Source organism: Hoplias malabaricus, chromosome 16, assembly GCF_029633855.1.
Source record: "Hoplias malabaricus isolate fHopMal1 chromosome 16, fHopMal1.hap1, whole genome shotgun sequence".
Lineage (NCBI taxonomy): Eukaryota > Metazoa > Chordata > Actinopteri > Characiformes > Erythrinidae > Hoplias > Hoplias malabaricus.
The window spans coordinates 11,636,330-11,655,452 of NC_089815.1; the positions used below are offsets into that span (position 1 = coordinate 11,636,330).

Here is a 19,123-nt window from a genome sequence, read left to right on the forward strand (position 1 = left end):
AGTATTGTTAATTTTATGAAATAATCACAAATGAATTATGTATCATTTTAAATCACAAAATAGTTTTAAGGGGCAGCACGGTGGCGCAGCAGGTAGTGTCACAGGGACCTGGAGGTTGTGGGTCCAAGTCCTGCTCTGGGTGACTGCAGAACGGTGTGTTCTCCCAATGTCCATGTGGGTTTCCTCTGGGTGCTCTAGTTTACTCCCACTGTACAAAAATACTGTTGGTAGGTGGATTGGTGACTCAAAAGTGTCCATAGATCTGTGTGTGTGTGTGTGTGTGTGTGTGTGTGTGTGTGTGTTGCCATGTGAATGACTGGTGCCTCCTCCTGCCTTGCACTCAGTGATTCCAGGTAGGCTGCGGACCCACCGCAACCCTGAACTGGATAAGCGTTTACAGACAATAAATTAATTAAATATTTTATTATTTTAAAATCACATAATAATACAGTAATAGTAAATTATGTCAAATAAAAAACAGCTTGAGTATAACTGAAATTTCATTTACAAAACTTACTTAAAGAGGACATATTTTACCACTAAAAATAGCAAACAATATTTATGAAACTGATTATTTACAGAATTTTGAACCTTAAATTATCCAATTTGTGCTCATTAGAGCATGTTAGCAAGCAGGCTAATTGATACCAAAATACTCACCATCTAAATATGAAAAATTATTCATCTATTGGTGAATAATTGATATTTAGTGTTTTAGTCTGAGAACATCCTTCACCTACCATCACTCTCCATCATCATCTCTTTTTGATTCACACTTGATCCCAAATAAAAAGCTAAAGCTTACAAATCAGTGATGTAAAAGATAGATTAAGCTTCTCGTTAAAATACTAGTAATGTTTAAAATGTATTGAAAATACTGTGGAAAGATCAAATCCATTGAAACTGAACTGAAATGCCTGTACATTGCAACACACCTCTACTCATACCATACTGCTATTCACAGCCATTTTAAAACACACTTGGCCTTCACCTGTCTAACTTTCTCCAGTCCCAAAGTGATAATGTAGGAGATAACGATCCACTCCTGCAGTGAAGGCCATCTCTCCATTTTCACCAGGATGATATAATTATACAGCATGAGGTACACCAGATAAGCAATCTGAAAAAAAAGAGCACATGAACAATTATGACATACATATTGTGTTTCCTGGGCTAATTAATGTAGTTCTACATATTAGATACTGTTAACATATTGAAAAAAATATATATTCTTTGAATATAATGTACTCATCAAAAGTGCACTAAAATTTGCTGAATAAAGTCATATTTAAAATATATATCCAGATGACTTAACATTTTTTCACTTATAAAATGAAAAAAAAATCTTATGTAAACTGCACAGGGTTGTGCAAACACATTGACCTCAAAGATTATTTTATCATTCAAAAGCAATTTATGCAAGTTCAGCAGTGGAATGTTCACATACTGTATTGAACCAGAACTTGGTAAATGGTGCATTGTAGAAATAATATATCTTCTTTCCAATGGGCACTCTTTTGTGCTTGTTTTTGGTGTCTTCTTCATCACCTTTTTTGGATGTTGCATCCACGTTCACTGCTCCATCCTAAAACAGATATTGAAATCATGATGCCATGCATTCATGCCTTTTACATAGCAAATAGACCTGTCAGGATTAAACTGGAGATAATAGAGGAAACATAAGCTGACACAGGGAGAACACACCAAACTCCTTACTGACAGTGGGCCAAGGCAGAGGTTTTAACCGAGAACCCCAGTGTCACTGATCTGTGGCAGCAGCACTACATATGATGCCACTGTGCAGCATATACATTCAATTAAAGCAACACTAGGTAGTATTTTACCTTAAAATTTCAGCTTCAGAATCATTGTGATGCTTCACTGAGATGCAATAGGGAGAATACACCCTCTGATTTTGATACTTGAGCCTTAGCACTGCAGAAACTGCACTTTGTAACTTTTAGAGGTAGGCAGGGTCACCCACACCCCCCTGTGACTTCAGGACACTGCTGTAAATTGAATTACACTCTTAAATTGTATGGGAAGCCCAGGGGCAAAAAATATAAAATCTTACCTAGTGTTGATTTAAAATGGTTAAAAAAATAGTAATATAAAAACCCTTTAAATGATATGCATAAATTTTAACGAGAGAAATGTTAGATATATTGTCTAGATGTAAGTTAATTTTACACACCAACACCTTATACTGACAGTGTAAAAACAGAATTAGGTCATTTCATGTGTGTCCCATGAGGTCCTATGAAGAAGTAACATAAGCTCAAGAAGATGGAGATGAAGCTTAGAAGGGATCCTCTGTCATTTGTGAGGGGTGGTATGTTTCTGGATGACAAATGAGTGATCTTCATTCTCTCACCTTATTGGATTTGGTGTCATCCTCCTTTTCTTTTGCCTGTTCTGTTCCTTTGGAGCTGTGGTAAGATATATCATCCCCTATCCTAAAGTCCAGAAGAAGTATAGCAGGAGGAAATATGATGCCAAGTATCACCTGCAAAAAAAATTGGCTCAGCATGTGAAATGTAAATGAAAACACATAGACTTAATCTGTAAATCTAATTTGGCCTGTATCTAAACATAGACAGTACAGAAACAACATATTTAAAGTAAAAAAAAAACCACAGATTTGTTAAATACCCTCATGAAATGAATGCCTGCATCATATTCCCAAAAAGACTTTATGAACATGGATTATGAACATTGAGCACAAGTGAAAAGTCCAGCAGTTTAAGTGCACATAATATCATTATGAGATCCTGGGAATCTGGAAAAACTGAAGATGAAGGAGCAAAATACAACAGTGAAGGCAAAGTTGCAAACTGAAGACTTGTTTGGTAACTCTACTAAGTTTATCTACATGTGATGTACCTTGAGGCCATTGCTTTTGCCCATTCTCAAGCAGCCCATCCACATGTCTGTGAGTAGCATCTGGCTGCAGGTGTGGGCAATGAAGTCTCTGTGTTTGGCAGCCACAGCCAGTTTTAGGCAGGTGGAGTTACTCCAATTCTTCAGTTCATAGGTCAGCAGCTTCATGGCCACCTGCTCATCATGTTTGTAGGACTGATCCAACAGCTCATAAGCTAACTGACCAAACTCTCTAAGACAGAAAAAAGGTTGAGTGAGTCAGGGACTATTTAATACATTTTTCTTCCAGTGTATTCAGCATTTTATTGGTTCATCTGATACAACAGGACATAAAAAAAAGTATTATAATATCTTAGGAAGACATAATAAACCCAGTACTGACGAACACTCCTTCTGTATATCTAACAATTTGCAGTTTTCTACTTCAACCAAAATCAAACATTCATCTATTTAATAAAAAAACTTATAAAGAAAATACTGAACGGAAGCAAGCTTGGTGACCATTTACATTTTTCCAGAATGACCTACAGTTCTAATCATATTATATACTAAAAAAGATTTAGCAAGTGAAATCATTCTAAATGTAGGGAGTATATCTTCAGTATGAGATTGCTGTAATAATAACACAAATTCTCCCACTTATTTCTACGTTTTTTTGCTAAACTGAATTTTGACTTGAAAGTGAAAAGTGTCTTATTTTATTGGCCAATAATATGTTTCAAGTATCATTTTGCTCCAAATAATAGTACTCAAAAGAGATATTAAATATCAAAATATTCTGTAAATTATAATAAAAAAAAAGATAAAATCACACAAGTGATTTAATACTAAGATATATTTTATTTAAAATACATACTAATAGCAGAAATATACAGGCTGGATGTTTTCATCCACATAAGATATGCAGGATGACAACTGAGAAGCACTTTAATACACTAATGTACAGGGAAACATGTTTCATCGGTACAGTTATATGGAGTCAAAAAAGGGTCAAAAAGATTTTAAGCTTGTAAAACAATACTCACAGATGTAACAGAATTTGTAGCTGCGTTTAAGCAACTACATACATGTTACATTTAAATCCACAAATGTATTGGAATGCTCAAATTTAAAACAACAACAACAATAAAAATAATTTAAATTCACAAATGTGTTAATAATTTTTAAATGTGTAGAAAAGATTTGCATTTGTAAATCAAATGTTGTGAATGTGTGTATCAGTATGCCTCAAATAGCTTAAAATGTACCAAAGCAAACATTTTTGAGGTTCCAAATGTGACAGTGGGAGTTTTTCAATGTGGTTGAAAAAAATCCACATATTCACCTTCTCTGCTGCTTGTGTGAATCTCCTTTTGCAGTTACATATTTATGACTGTTTTGAAAGCCAATTGATGGACCAATAGTAAAGATTTAGTTGGACCAATCAGATCATGAGTTTTGTTTAACCAGTCAGAACACTGATTTGTTATTTGACTCCATACCGTTGTGTTAAAGTGATTCCTTACTTTGAATTGTTGTCCAGATCCTGAGAGATGTCGTCCACAAGCTCGCTTTGGGAAGATTCGTGAGCCATGGCCTTGTACAGTTTGCAGGCCACCAGTGCCTTGGCCATGGCCTCTTCACCCCTCTGCCACAGGAAGAGTGCCATCTTCTGGCGCTTCATCAACACAGCCCACACCATCAGCTCGTGAAAGGGGTACTGAAACCTGCTGACCTCCGGATCGTCCACATCAATATCTATCTCTTCCTCCTTCTTTTTCTTTGTTTTCTTGCCCTTAGTCCGTGGCTCATCATCCTCGAATGGGGAAACAAAGGCAGAAGCATTTGGATCAACAAAGAATTAAAAAAAAAGTAGTAGATACACATAAAAGTAGAACAATACACTATATATTCAAACATCTGTTTTCAGCCCTTATAACAAGTAAGTTCTGTGCACACACATTATGAACCATCACTGACAATTAAGTTGGGATACTATGGAGCATATGAGCCAAAGTTCACCATGTCCACTGTCAAACAATGGCTAGCTGAGCAGTGGAACACAACACCTATGGAGTGATGGAGCTCCATCCAATACATTTGAGATGAGCTGGTGATGAAAAACTAATCATCCAACATCAGTAGCTGACCACAGTCATACTTTCATGGCTGCCATCAAATCCTGAGAACGATGCTCCAACATGAAACTGTTAATGTGGCAAAGGAGGAGTAAAAAACCCATAAACAGTTGATATGAAAAATAAATTCAGGCTTCTTACCTCCATGCCCAGTAGTTTGAGAGCTTTAGGCTAAAGAGAAAGAGAGAATTTAAAAAATGAAAATAATAATAATAATAATAATAATAATAATAATAATAATAATAATAATAATAATAAGGTGATGACTTTTTAAATATTTGTTTAAACATTAATTTTGGAAATATGGAACTTTGGGTGTATTTCACACAACAAGGATCAGACACAGTTTTATGAAAAAAAAGTGGAAGCATAATGGAATTTAATATAATTTAATGTTTATAAACAATTTTATTAGTTTTATGTGCCTTTTTCACTTGGAAAGACTTTTGAGTGTTAATTAAAAACCCCTTATTATGTGCACAATAACCAGCCAAAGATTTGGCTGAACTTTGAAATTTCAGTGTTTTTTAATGACAAATGTGTGTATTAAAAGAGCCAGTCCCATCAACTAGCAGGGCATGGCCTTTGAACTTCAGACAATTGCACATTCATAGATCCATGTATACTGAATGTGGGTAAAGGGGGAGAGTTGCAGCTAAACACTTAAAACATGAGGGGATTTTGGAACTCACTCTTTTTAGACCATACAGATTGTTGTAGAGGGTACGAAAACTTTTCCTGGTGTAGTTACAGCGATAAGCTCCACCCATAAGAAACTCTAGAACCAGCCCGATGTCGATCAGAGTGATCTGGTAATCAGGAGGAAGGTTTCCCTGTAAACAGAGGTTATTGAAAAGACCGGGGGTTTACTTTCAGCTGCTGAAATCTGCCTGTTTCTTAGATTTTTTTTCTTGATCAAGCAAAATCTATAACCATAATATTAATCAATTTCTAGTTTTTTTTTTTAAGTAGATTCTGCCTACATGTCAAGTCCTATCCAATGGCAGACAGATTTATTATTATTTTTTATTTTATATTTTATACAGATTTATTACCATTTATTATTATTATTATTATTTTATCAAGAAACAGTAAAACAAAAAAGTAAAATAATCTGCAAATTTTTTGTTCTTGAAATGAGTATGCACAATACACACATACACACACACACACACACACACACATATGCACACACAGATAGAGATAGAGAATCAGAGGTGTCACACAATGTACCTTTTTAACGTCTCTGACCACAAAATGCAATGTGTTGGTCGGCCCCAGTTTCTGTAGAACACAAGCAGTGTAATGCATTAGAAAATTATTAGAAGCACTTCCTACTCACCCTCTCTACTCTCACTCAACACAATGTGTGTGTGTGTGTGTGTGTGTGTGTGTGTGTGTGTTTGTGTGTGTGTGTACGCACTGTGTTATAGAGCTCCTCCAAACGTGGAATAGTGAGAAAATGATGAATGTTTACACCATTCTCAATCAAAAGCTTCACAAAGTCCACCCGGTCCAGCACTAATGCATCCATCATCGCCTGCTCCAGGGAGTTCACCTGACAGACCGAGACACACAGAATGATCAGAATATACTCACACACAACAAACTAGTGGCACAACAAAAAACATTATAAAACCCTAGCTAACACTGGAATATGATATGGGTAACAATCCGCTGTAATAAAATTTAGTACTCAAATTTTTCACTCATATGATAAAAAAAGTCAAAATTTTGATAGTCCACTTTCCATAACTCTAGAAACCTAGGGTGATATATTTGTTTATACTGAATAGCCAAAGGCATTATCTTTAGTGGGCTGAAGTTCCAGTTCTTCTGGAACTTACAAGGCCACTATAATTCAGTTTTGGGTGGTGGATCATTCTCTGGCAAATTTCATGGTAGTGTGTGTTGCACTGGTACATGTGGATCAGACACAGCAGTGCTGCTGGAATTTTTAAACACCTCAGTGTCACTGCCAAGCTGAGAATATCCCACCATCAAAATATATCAATCTAACAGCATGCGGTGGGTAGCGTCCTGTGACCACTAATGAAGTCTGAGGCTAAATATTTATGCCTGTACTTAATACAGGACTCTAAGAAGTGGGTCTTTACCCAGTTTAGCAGCTCTAGTTTTCTGGGGTCTGTCTCCTCAGGGGGTTCAGGTTTAGGTTTTCCTCTTCTGCCCTTCTTGGCACGAGCTGCTTTTCCTTTGCTGCCACGAGTTCCTGATGGGCTTTTGGGTCTCTCTGTAGGAACACTTGATGTAGGCAAAGAACCAGAAGGCTGAAAGGATTTAGAAATGTATGACACAGAATTTAAATTACCTAACAAGAAGAGATCTCCGTATTATCTTTGTAATTTCTGCCAAATGGTGGAGACTTTAACTGAAGTCTACTGCTGCTCAGATATTTCTCCTGTGAAAAAAGAGTCCAGGAATCTCCTCTTGAGTTTTGATGTTTTATCTCTTAAACTGTGCTTAGATGCTTTGCTGAGATAATAACACACATGTTTACACTGTCAGAAAAAAAGGCACTGTACAGGTACATTATTGGTCACTAAGGGTACAAACAGTGTAAATATGTACCTTTTAAAGGTACAATAGTGGCTTTAAAGTCCAGTTGTGTTCCCTAAAGGTACTTTACATTCTTTCCAGAAGAAAAGTGAATATTTGTACTATTTCATTTTAGAATTGTGTAAAATAAAAATAAATACATAAAAAAACAAAATCAAAATATAAGTCCTGCAGATGAAACCAATACAACTTAAAATCCATAATTAATATAGAATATGGTATAATAATGTTCTCTAACTAAAAATGTACCCTTGAGGGTATCACCAGATTGACTGTAAGAGAGAGTTTTCTAAGCCATCATTAAAACTCATGTGTGCTATGTGTAACTCCTGATATCACCTACAGGCCAGTGCTGGCCATGAACAAAGATCTGACTCCTAGCAATGTCCACACGGTTCCAAGCCAGAGCCAAACTCAGCTGGTCTGGAGCTGAAGCATTTGTGCCTAGAAGAAAACAAAATTAACCGAAAAGAAGAAGTCACATTGTTACATTAGATGCAGCTAGTTAAGCGGACAAGGAAACGCGGAATAATAAGAATAATAAAAAAATAATAATAATATGATTTTCGGATAATATTGCCCCTGCTTAAAGCAGGTGCAACATAATAAATCTATGCACTAATTTAAACAAAGTAATACATTTTTTTCACAGACTGGTCTAATGGCATGCTCTCATTAGCAGAGTCTACAGTGTGTTATTATGTGATATGTTGTAAATATTAACACAAAGGCTTTATTTATGCATATTGTTGCTATTTCTGGCATGTATACAACTTGTTGTTTATAAATATCTTATTTTACAGTAGGAGAAAGAATACATTCTTAACTTCAAATAGAAGTCAAAGGATCATGATCATTTTCAAATAATTCTGAAAGATTTCTACTGCTTCATTCATCATGACATTTTAGCATTTGTTGGCATTTAAGGTGCTATATGTAATTTTCTCCAATTATTCTTTTGAAGACCATATAATGACAACAAGAGGTCAGTATGGTGAAGACGTTTTACCTTTGAGCAGAGCAGTTAAAATGGCCATCTCAATGTCCTGTTGTCCCTCTGAGCCCATTCGAAACACTGTAATCTAAAAGAAAAGTTGGAAGTGAGACACATTAAGAGTGGCTGTTTAGATGGACCCTAAAATGTAATTTATTTGACAAATATATCACTGTTTTCACAATGAAAAAAAAAACATAAATTCCTTTCAATCCTGCATAGCGACATGAACTTTTTTGAACCGCCTGATAATTTCTTATGAACTTTATGAAATATAAAGTTTCATATATTATGACTGAGCCTTTAGTGGACTTTTATTTCTATATTTTTATACCCCATCATGACAGTCTCACCTTTAACAGTTCCAGCTGTTTATTGTGGAATGCTTTAAAAAGGTTTTGAATGTCCTATATGCTTTACTCTTATTTTGCCCCTGTCCCAACTTTCTTTGTGTTTGTGCCAGTCAAATGTTGGTCAGCCAAAACAATAAAATTATTATTATTTTACATTTTTAATAGTTAAAAAAAAGATCATGAGAATAAATGTATCACAGGCTTGTTTGCATTATATATAATGGCAAAACCTTTCTGGAAATGGGCATTGTATATTTGACCAGTGGTGTGAAGATGTAAAGATGCGTTACTCTAGGTGACTGTGTGTGAGGGGTTCTCCCAGTGTTCATGTGGGTTTCCTCCGGGTGCTCCTGTTTCCTCCCACGGTCCAAAAACACACATTGGTAGGTGAACTGGCTTCACAAAAGTGTCCACGAATATAAAGATATAAAGAAAAGGATAACGTTTGTCACATTAGCTAATATTAACGTTAGTGAGTTAATTGTCAGGAGATCACTGAACAGCAGCGATGTTCATTGCAGGGTTGCAAATAGAAAGCGACAGCCCTCCAGAAGTTGCCCATTGGCAATTTGCTAAATATTCAGCAAGATGGCTGTTCAGATAAATTTGTTTTCAATACAGAATCTGACCAGAAGAGACCAAAATTGTACTTTTTGGTTTAAATAAGAACTGTAATGTCTGAAAAGTGAAAGGCGGTGGTAATACTGTGGTTCAGGCCTGTTTTGCTGGATGTGGGCCAGGACAGTTTGCCATCATTAATAAAATAATGAATTCTGAATTTCACCAACAAATTGTCATATTTGTTCATATTTGTTCATAATATCTATCTATGAAGAGAATCTCATTAGATTGTGGGTCATGCAGCAAAATAACAGACCCAATCACACAAGTGGTTCTATCAAAGAAGGATTAAAAGAAATATAAAATGAATGGTTTGTAATGGTCAGCTGAGAATTCTGACCTTGATCCAATAGAATTGCTCTATATGAAGGAATGGGTTGGAAATGTTTAACTGAAAACATGCTGCACAACATCCATCCATCCATTATCTGTAACCGCTTATCCAATTTAGGGTCGCGGGGTGTCCAGAGCGTCCATGGAATCATCGGGCGCAAGGCGGGAATACACCCTGGAGGGCAACACAGAGGGCAACACAGACACACACACATTCACACTTACGGACACTTTGTGAGTCGTCAATCCACCTGCAACGTGTGTTTTTGGACTGTGGGAGGAAACCGGAGCACCCGGAGGAAACCCACGCGAACACGGGGAGAACACACCAACTCCTCACAGACAGTGACAGTCACCCGGAGCGGGAATCGAACCCACAATCTCCAGGTTCCTGGAGCTGTGTGACTGCGACACTACCTGCTGCGCCACCGTGCCACCCACTGCACACCATCATATCTTAAATGCCATATCAAAAACCAAAATCTCATACACTTTTAAAAAAAGATATTTCATAGAGGAACATTTCCCTCAGTTACTAAATGGCCAAGTGTAGTATATTTTGTTTCATTTATTAAATTAATTAATGAATGAAGGCAAAGCCTGCTTATCACCACGGAGCAAGATAACCATGCAGTGAAGACACTGCCGACCAAAGCTGAACAATACATTGGATATATGTAACTGCTGTTGCAAGTGCCCTCTCAGTTTTTAGAGTTTGGTATGTTTTTTTGCTTTACATTTAGATTAACTGCTACTTATCCGTTCTTAGAACTCAGAATGTTTAAGCTTAGCATATTATTTTATACTTGCTGTAATGTTGCTGCTCTGGGACTGATAAAAGAATTAATAAATCTTTTTGATTATATTTTTTATATTTTGATTATATATGTTTTAGTTCATGGGTGGCACGGTGGCATAGCAGGTAGTGTCGCAGTCACACAGCTCCAGGCGCCTGGAGGTTGTGGGTTTGATTCCTGCTCCGGGTGACTGTCTGTGAGGAGTTGGTGTGTTCTCCCTGTGTCCACGTGGGTTTCCTCCCACGGTTCAAAAACACAGTTGGTAGGTGAATTGGCGACTCAAAAGTGTCCATAGGTGTGAGTGAATGTGTGTGTGTCTGTGTTGCCCTGTGAAGGACTGGCGCCCCCTCCAGGGTGTATTCCCGCCTTGCGCCCAATGATTCCAGGTAGGCTCTGGACCCACTGCGACCCTGAATTGGATAAGCGGTTACAGATAATGAATGAATGAATGTTTTAGTTCATATTTGTGCAGAAATATGGAAAAAATTAAAAAGTTTACAAACTTTCAAGAACCACTGGAATCGAAATGTTTAATACTGAAATACTGATTAATAATGAAATATATCAGGATTCTGCCCTGTTTTTTTCCATGTTTGTTTCCTTGAGACATATTAGCATGATTTTTTTTCTGCTGTGTTTACTGTTCACTGCAGTCTGTTATTGTCCTGTGCTTGTTATATAAGCCCTGTCCTAGTAGTCTCTGTTTGTCACTCATTTTGAGCATTTGTATCCCAGTGTTTATGTTCCTTAGTGCTTTATCATTTCTTTCTTTGCTCATGTTTATTCTCTGCTGTACATATAAAGCTTCATCTCCCTAATATCACTTATGACAAAATAACAGGAAATCTAGTTTACATAGGCCTTTAAGTTAATATTGGAATAGAGCTAGCATTTTATATGGTGCAACATATAATAGAGCAGACAGTGTATGTGCATGAGTTCATAGTGCACGAAGGGGAATGTTTTGGAGAGCAAGTGCAGACTATAAATGTTGGTAGATGGTATTATGTCGTTGTGGTACATGAAACACTGGGTGGCACTGAGCATGAATGGTACCAGAGGCCTCAGTCACAGGGGAGGCAAGTATGGAACTGCCCTGTTGGGTATGGCCTTAATTTTTGTGTGCAATTTGTATAGTCCACAAAGGCCACATGGAACTTCTAGCACTGAGAATGCATTAACAGTGCCAGTGGGACTGAGTATTGCCTTAGTCACAAAGAGAGGAAAGTGTGGGTGATTCTTTTAAAGTGGTGAGGCCAAGATTAAAAGTGTGCTTGGATGGGGGAGTGGCTTTTGAATCACACTAGAGGTGTCCTGGGCTTAATGCAGCAAAACCGAATATAGGGTGGTGCCTACCTCATGACCCCTGAGAAGAGCTGATGATGTTGTGGTTGCTGGTAACGGTTTAATGGTTTAATAGAATGTTTTACATTTTACGATGTGTACAGTTACTATTGGAAAAGGTAGAAACCATGAGATAATGATGGTGGAATATTACGTTCTATAACACTGGTCACCAACCAGTCTATTGCGATCGTGATAATTCATGGCTGCTTCAGTTATGTCCTTTAAGTTACTATAGCTGTGTCATTTTGTATCCACAATGGTTCGCGAGCTAGTTAAACAGGGACACCGCGGCCACACATGGTTCGTGTCCATGAATATTGACACGCGATTTCACGTCTCTGAACAATAGTGCTGTGGCTCTGTAATATTTCTGCCCTGTCTGTCTGATCTGTCTGAACACAACGGCAGAGCTGACGGGTGCAGTTTCAAAATGGGAGATATTACACAAATATTTCATACGGATTACAAATTACAGCACAGTCACACTAAACATTGGTGTTCTGTCGAGTTGTGCTACCACGTGGAAATGTGCGACCATAGTGTACTTTCATAAGTACAGCTGCCTAAATAAAAAGTAGGACATTTAGATAGGCAAAAAGAAGTATATCAAAAAATGCTCCCAGCAGAAGTATAAGCAAGAGACATGCACAGCCTAAATCTCCGTATGAGGGTAAAGATAAAGTAATTAAGGTAACTACAGTGAATACATTGTTTATGCATTTCTAATTTTCTGAACATTTGTTTCAGCATGTAAAGTTTTGGAACGCTGAAGCAAATAACAATAAGTTAAGTCTATATAATGTACCGGAGGAAAACAAATTTCCCATGAAAAATATATAAAAACATTCAATTGTGGGTCTGAGCATGCGCACAACATGTCAGAACACTTGTTTAGCTCTTACAGGCAGCCTCAGGCAGTACTGATGATGTAATGCACTGTAATGAAGAGTGAAATGCAGGATGGGAATGAAACAACAGGTGAATGATGGAAATGTTTATTGTAGGATTTACAGTAGAAGCTTCAACAATTAATATAAACCTAACATCTAAGCACTTTTAAACTATTTCTTCTGACACATTGTAAAGGGCAACTGGGTATTGAAATTATGTAATGCTGCAATAAATAAATAAATAAATAAATAAATAAATAAAAAAAAATAATTTAAATACTTATGAAATAAATATGTTGCCATTTTTGGAGATACATATTTTTCTTTGATCACCATCAAAATATTCATCATGCAACTTCAAACAAATCTTTGGTTTTCCAATAGGTCTATGGTCCTCTTTCCTTTATCTTACCAGTTCTCTCTTCTTCATGCACTCCATCACCATGAGGTAGACCTGCTGAGCCTGGTTGCGGTTATAGTTGAAGGTTTTTTGAATGGTCACTAGAAGCTGGTCCCTGACACTGTCATTGACCAGCCTGTGTTCAGTGGAGAAGAGAAAGAAAATGCATAATTAAAATGGACAGTAGGAGATTTAATGATGTGGGCTATGTACAGTGGTTTAATCAGAATCATATAGACTTTGTATCTAACTAGGGCTTAATGTTCCCTCCCATATATAAATTACATTTCATAAATAACATAAAAATGGCTGCTGTTGTCCCTGTCATTGGGAGATCATGAGCTAAACCACTGGTGATGCCACAGCCTTCAGAGTCCAACTCTGGAAAGAAAAAGATGTCTCAGCAAGAGAAATATCTTAAGTCTAGTTGATTTATCTAATTATTATGTTCATTAAAAGTATTATTTATCTTTTAGTAGACATTTATTAGTTTATTTGAGTACATTACATAGAGATGGTCTTAAAATATTAGAGATATGTTTGTTTTGAGCACATGATCGTATTTCATCTCATAATATTCATACAACAATTGAGGAATATTACATATACCCACTATATTTAATATATTGTATCTTCATTCATTCATTCATTCATCCATTCATAATTTGTAAGCGCTTATCTAATTCAGGGTCACGGTGGGTCCAGAGCCTACCTGGAATCATTGGGCGCAAGGCAGGAATACACCCTGGAGGGGGCGCCAGTCCTTCACAGGGCAACACAGGCACACACACACATTCACTCACACACACACGCGGACACTTTTGAGTCGCCAATCCACCTACCAACGTGTTTTTTTTGGACTGTGGGAGGAGCACCCGGAGGAAACCCACACAGATACGGGGAGAACACACCAACTCCTCACAGACAGTCACCCGGAGCGGGAATCGAACCCACAACCTGGAGCTGTCTGACTGTAACATTACCTGCTGCGCCACCGTGCAGCCCATATTGTTTCTTGTCAATTTAATTTATTATTTATCACTGCATAGAGTCTGTATTCAAACACAGCTCACCCATCCTCCTCTGCATATTTATGGGCAAAAGAAATAATGTCTGATGCTCGGCCACTTCCATCACACACCACTACTGGCACTGGGGGGTCTTCTCGGAGACTCTCCAGAACAATGGTGATTACGTTGGGACCCCCTTCTAGAATCAAACACACCAGGGGAACCCCTTGGCCCAGACCTATAGGGAACATACAGAAACATATATTATTAATATTGCAAGAGAGAAAATAGATTGTTGTTAGAAATGTAGACTTTATATCAAGTCGAATTATCTGTCAATTGAATAAGACAATTCCACTTGATTAAAAGAAATTAAAATGTCTAAAAAAAAAGTGGAATAATATCGTATTACACTAACAGCAATCTCCATGTGAGAGATATTAGATATAATAACTAAATGTATAATGATTTTACTTGATAATATAATGTTTTACAAAGGGGGAAATGTGTTTCATTTTGTCATGAACCAAACCTAGCCTTTTCTGGTAGATGGTGATTGGATGATTTTGGATGCAGAATGGGATGACAGCTGGGCTTCCCTTTGCTGTCCCTGCCTCTTCAGGAGCTCCAGGCATAGGATGACAAAGGGAAACCCAGGAGGTCACAGACAGGACAATCCAGCAGTGTCCACCACTTACAGACACCACAGACTCCCATTTACCAACTTTACACATGCTTTCTCAGTCCCATTCAGATTACAATTATACATTAAACAATGTTCAGTAATCTTCTAAAAACTTATACAGATTACAGATTACTTGTTAGAGATTACACACCTAAGTGGTTTTTGGTTGACAGATGGCTAATATTTATAAATATACTTAAACAGGAACACACCCTGGAAGGGGCGCCAGTCCTTCACAGGGCATCACACACTCACACATTTACTCACGCCTATGGAAACATTGTGTGTTTATGGACCATGGGAGGAAACCTGAATACCTGAAAACCCACGCGGACACGGGGAGAACACACAAAAAAACTCTTCACAAACAGTCACCTGGAGTGGGACTTGAACCCACAACCCCCAGGTCTAAAATCCTGTACCTTTTTTAAAAAGACCCTTTTCATGTTAGGGACCCATTCTATGGACCAAAAACTGCTGAATTCAGGAATTACAAAGAAGTTTGATTTTTCATCTTATAAGTTTTAGTTCATAGAACAATAATAAATAATTCCTTTCATGATTTCCTTCTCTATGTTTTCATAGTAAAAATGATTTATTGTTTGTTTATGTAACTGTGTTAGGAGTGACATCTGCATATCTACCAGAGGAATAAGACAATGTTCTTACAACAACAATCACAAACAGAGAAATATTGGATATATTGCTACTTTCACATCCTGTTATGTCATTGTGCCCATACAATTTTTTTGTCAACTTCTAGTATTAGATCAGGATTGCTGCAGGACTTACGTGTGTTGATCTTTTGGAGTGAAATGTGTTTCTCCAGCTGTCGGCGGAGACGGACCTCAGCCCCGTATTTGCCATGTGTGCCATTGTCTGCCAGGATAAAGTGGGAGTGGCTACTGTTGAGCACTGAGAGTTTACTAAGAGGATTGGACATAGTCTGGTATGGCCGAGTCACCTGAAGGTATCATACAAACAGAGTGGTGGTACAAAATTAACAATAGCCAAGAAATCAATAACTTTATAGCCTTTATCCGCACAGAAAATGAACTTTATTCAGCGCTATCTTCTGTTCTTAATCTTTCTCTTGTGTGTGTTAAAATTTAATTAATTAAAATCTAAAAATTATCAGTGGTGGGAACCAATCACAATGCATACAGAAGCTGTAACTAAGGTAACATAATAATATTAAACCCAAAATATTATGTAAATGCATAAAAATTAATCATGCATAAGTACATTACTTTACTGTACAATATATGTGTAGAATAATTCTAGTTTGAAAATACTAAAGAAAGTGCAAAACCACCTGATTTTACTTACTTAAAAATGATGGTTCTTCAAGGGTTCTTTAGTAAAGAAAATGTTCTTCTATTGTAATAAGCTTGACAACGTAAAAATAAAAAAGTCCCTTTTGCTGCCATATAGAACCCTTCTCTTAAAGCTGCTATATGGAACCATCTATAGCACATTCTACATCAGTCTAAAGAACCCCTTCATGAAGCAAAGACCCACTTAATCAGGAAAAAGGTTCTTCGAGTATCCAGGGTTCTATATAGAATCATTTTCTTTATTAAAGAATCCTTGAAGAAAGATCATTTTTAAGTGTGACATGCACTTGAGTAATTGTAATTACTCAATATCCACCTCTGTACAGGACCTTTTGACCACAGGAAATGATGTTCTAGCTTGTAGAATCATCTTTAATCTAATATAATATTTCTCCTTTTGAGATTGTAAGAATGTAATAATATTACATTATATTTAATTAGATGATTATTTACTTATTTAAATGTTTTTAAAATATTTAAATAAGTACATTTACATAATAGAAGGACCAATGGCAAAATGCTCCACTGGACATGTGGTCTTCCATGTATGCAGAAGAAATTTTAAATGCTCATAAGTGCTGTTGTACAGGACTCTGATGTAAAGACATACATCTCGACCGATAAGGTCCTCCTTGTTTTCTACGATCCCCCAGGGTGCGATCCCAATGGCACAGACTCTCCCACGTGACTTTGAGGAGTGATCTTTTAGAGCATCCCCAACATGGCGGATTACACCTGTCCAAAGGAAAATGAGAAAAACAAGTGCACAGGTTAAATTTAGTAGGGCAAAGAATAATTTTTGTATTCCATACAGGAGTACTTTGCCTTTCAGTGGTCAGGACCCCCAGATCATAGGGATGAAGTGGTTACAGAAGATGAATGCATGAAACGGAGTACTCACCTGTGCTGACTCCTCCAGTGAAAATCCAAGCACCGGTGGTGACGGCTGCTTTGATCAGACCTTTCCCGAAAACCTGCTTGAGTTTGGGCTGCAGGTCAAAGTTCTGCAGCCCACCGTGCACTGAGATAAGGAGAGTGGGCAACTCCAGCTGCCAGTCCTTCACCATCAGATGCAGCAGGTTGTCAGGTTTAGTGTCATAAGACACACGGATGTACTGATGGATAGAGAAGACAGAAGGTAGTCAGAGTAGTATCACTAACATAATGCTATCAAACAGCACCAAAAATGTATATACTGTTACATTTTTATCTTCATAATAGTACTTTTATAGAATAGCTAGAATAGAGTAAATGAATGCATAGGGGATGGCAAAACATTCAGACACAGTTGGGTTAAATGTGGAAGACAAATTTCATTGTATATTGTGCAATAACAAATAAATAAATTTCTACATTTAGTTTTTTTTTTTACTTTGAATAGAGTCACTTTACAATCCTTATATTGACACTTCATGGCCTCGATGTATGACGTCAAAAGAGGTTCCAAAGTTCTGAGAAAAAAAAACGGAATCCACAACCAATAAATGACATTTTGTAATTGAGAAAGCTGTCATTAATATCTCGAGTTATAAAAACAGGTTTGTAAATAAAATATTTCTGTATATAATCGTCTGTTTTGAGTTCAATATTATTGAAGAATCGCTTTCTTTCTGAAAGCGAAATTTGAAAATTTGCTTTCATTTGGTCTTTTTTCAGTTGCGCTTCTCTCAGTCTCACTTTCACCTCCAGAAGTTTCTTGCTTTTGACAGGGACGGGATCTAGACAGTCACTGGCTGCTGAAGTTAAGCCCCGCCCACCCATTTTGCAAAATAGAACATTATATACAGAAATATTCTATTTACAAACTGTTTTTATAACTCTCAATAACAATGACAGTTTCTCAATTACAAAATGTCATTTATTGGTTATGGGTTCTGTTTTTTGTTTCTCAGAACTTTAGAACCTATTTTGACGCCATATAGATGCATCAGAGATTTTGAACCAAGCCTCTTTTAAACAAGGTCAGTGTGGATGACCCACACTAGGGAGCATAAAATAGTTATTTTATTCACTATAAAGCAAATTGATCCTTCATCTTATGTGAGCACCAAAATGCAAAAAATATTAAAAACAATTGCTTTCATAAATATTGTTTTCTACATTATTGAAAAAAAAAAACTATTGATTGCTCTGTCAGTAGAAATTAAGAATATTATTTGCCCCTCCTGTAAAGTTGATAATCGAGATATAAAATATTTTGGTCTTATGACAAAATATGCGGACGATTAGAGAATAAAAAACAAAAGACAAGCAAATGTAGAAAGAAAGATTCTTAAAACGAGATTAAAAATATTTTGTTACCAGGGCTTTATTGGCATGCCCTCCTCCTTGAAACTCGACAATACCAAAGGCATCTGTGGGCATGAGCTGTGTATGCTTCACAACTGACCATCTCTCCGGTGGTACCTCTGTCTGACCTTCCTCAGCGCTTTTAGTGGTGGCTCCTGGAGGAATAGCTGAATGTTGGCTGACCAGCTGACCACAGCTGCACCTGCAATGAGGAACAAGACAGTAATCACAAACAAACCCAAAAGTAGAACATTTTTTGCCCCAATGATTCTTTTTCATATACTGAAACAGCCATTATTACAATTCTTAGTAGCCTGGTGGTACCAGATATTATAAACATGGGCCATCTCTTTGAGGCATTTAATAATCTATTAAATTAGATGTTTGTTTCTTACTAAAATATTGGCAAACTTTTTGAAGGCAGAAATTAACTATTGATCTTTAAAGACAATTGATGCTGAAATGTTTCTCCTAAAAAAAGAGCCCAGGTGTC

The 19,123-nt window shown here is 36.9% G+C and overlaps 1 protein-coding gene across 3 annotated transcripts in view; it reads right to left on the minus strand.

Annotated features, from left to right (window-relative positions):
* The window catches only part of trpm1a (transient receptor potential cation channel, subfamily M, member 1a), a 29,197-nt gene extending 10,477 nt beyond the window's left edge, over positions 1–18,720 (minus strand). For 2 of the 3 annotated variants that reach the window (XM_066647212.1, XM_066647210.1), the window contains exons 1-18: positions 18,643–18,720; positions 17,243–17,456; positions 16,952–17,076; positions 15,797–15,968; positions 14,383–14,557; positions 13,322–13,445; positions 8,584–8,656; positions 7,918–8,018; positions 7,115–7,285; positions 6,421–6,555; positions 6,231–6,281; positions 5,690–5,830; positions 5,139–5,168; positions 4,386–4,675; positions 2,884–3,112; positions 2,375–2,506; positions 1,448–1,585; positions 992–1,120 (exon numbers count right to left, since the gene is read on the minus strand). In XM_066647212.1, the coding sequence (XP_066503309.1) occupies positions 992–1,120; positions 1,448–1,585; positions 2,375–2,506; positions 2,884–3,112; positions 4,386–4,675; positions 5,139–5,168; positions 5,690–5,830; positions 6,231–6,281; positions 6,421–6,555; positions 7,115–7,285; positions 7,918–8,018; positions 8,584–8,656; positions 13,322–13,445; positions 14,383–14,557; positions 15,797–15,968; positions 16,952–17,076; positions 17,243–17,456; positions 18,643–18,705 (2,493 nt within the window). In that variant the 5' untranslated portion in view covers positions 18,706–18,720. The remainder of the gene's footprint in view (positions 1–991; positions 1,121–1,447; positions 1,586–2,374; positions 2,507–2,883; positions 3,113–4,385; positions 4,676–5,138; positions 5,169–5,689; positions 5,831–6,230; positions 6,282–6,420; positions 6,556–7,114; positions 7,286–7,917; positions 8,019–8,583; positions 8,657–13,321; positions 13,446–14,382; positions 14,558–15,796; positions 15,969–16,951; positions 17,077–17,242; positions 17,457–18,642) is intronic. The other variant, XM_066647211.1, reaches the window with a different exon arrangement.
* Between the last annotated feature and the right edge of the window lie 403 nt (positions 18,721–19,123).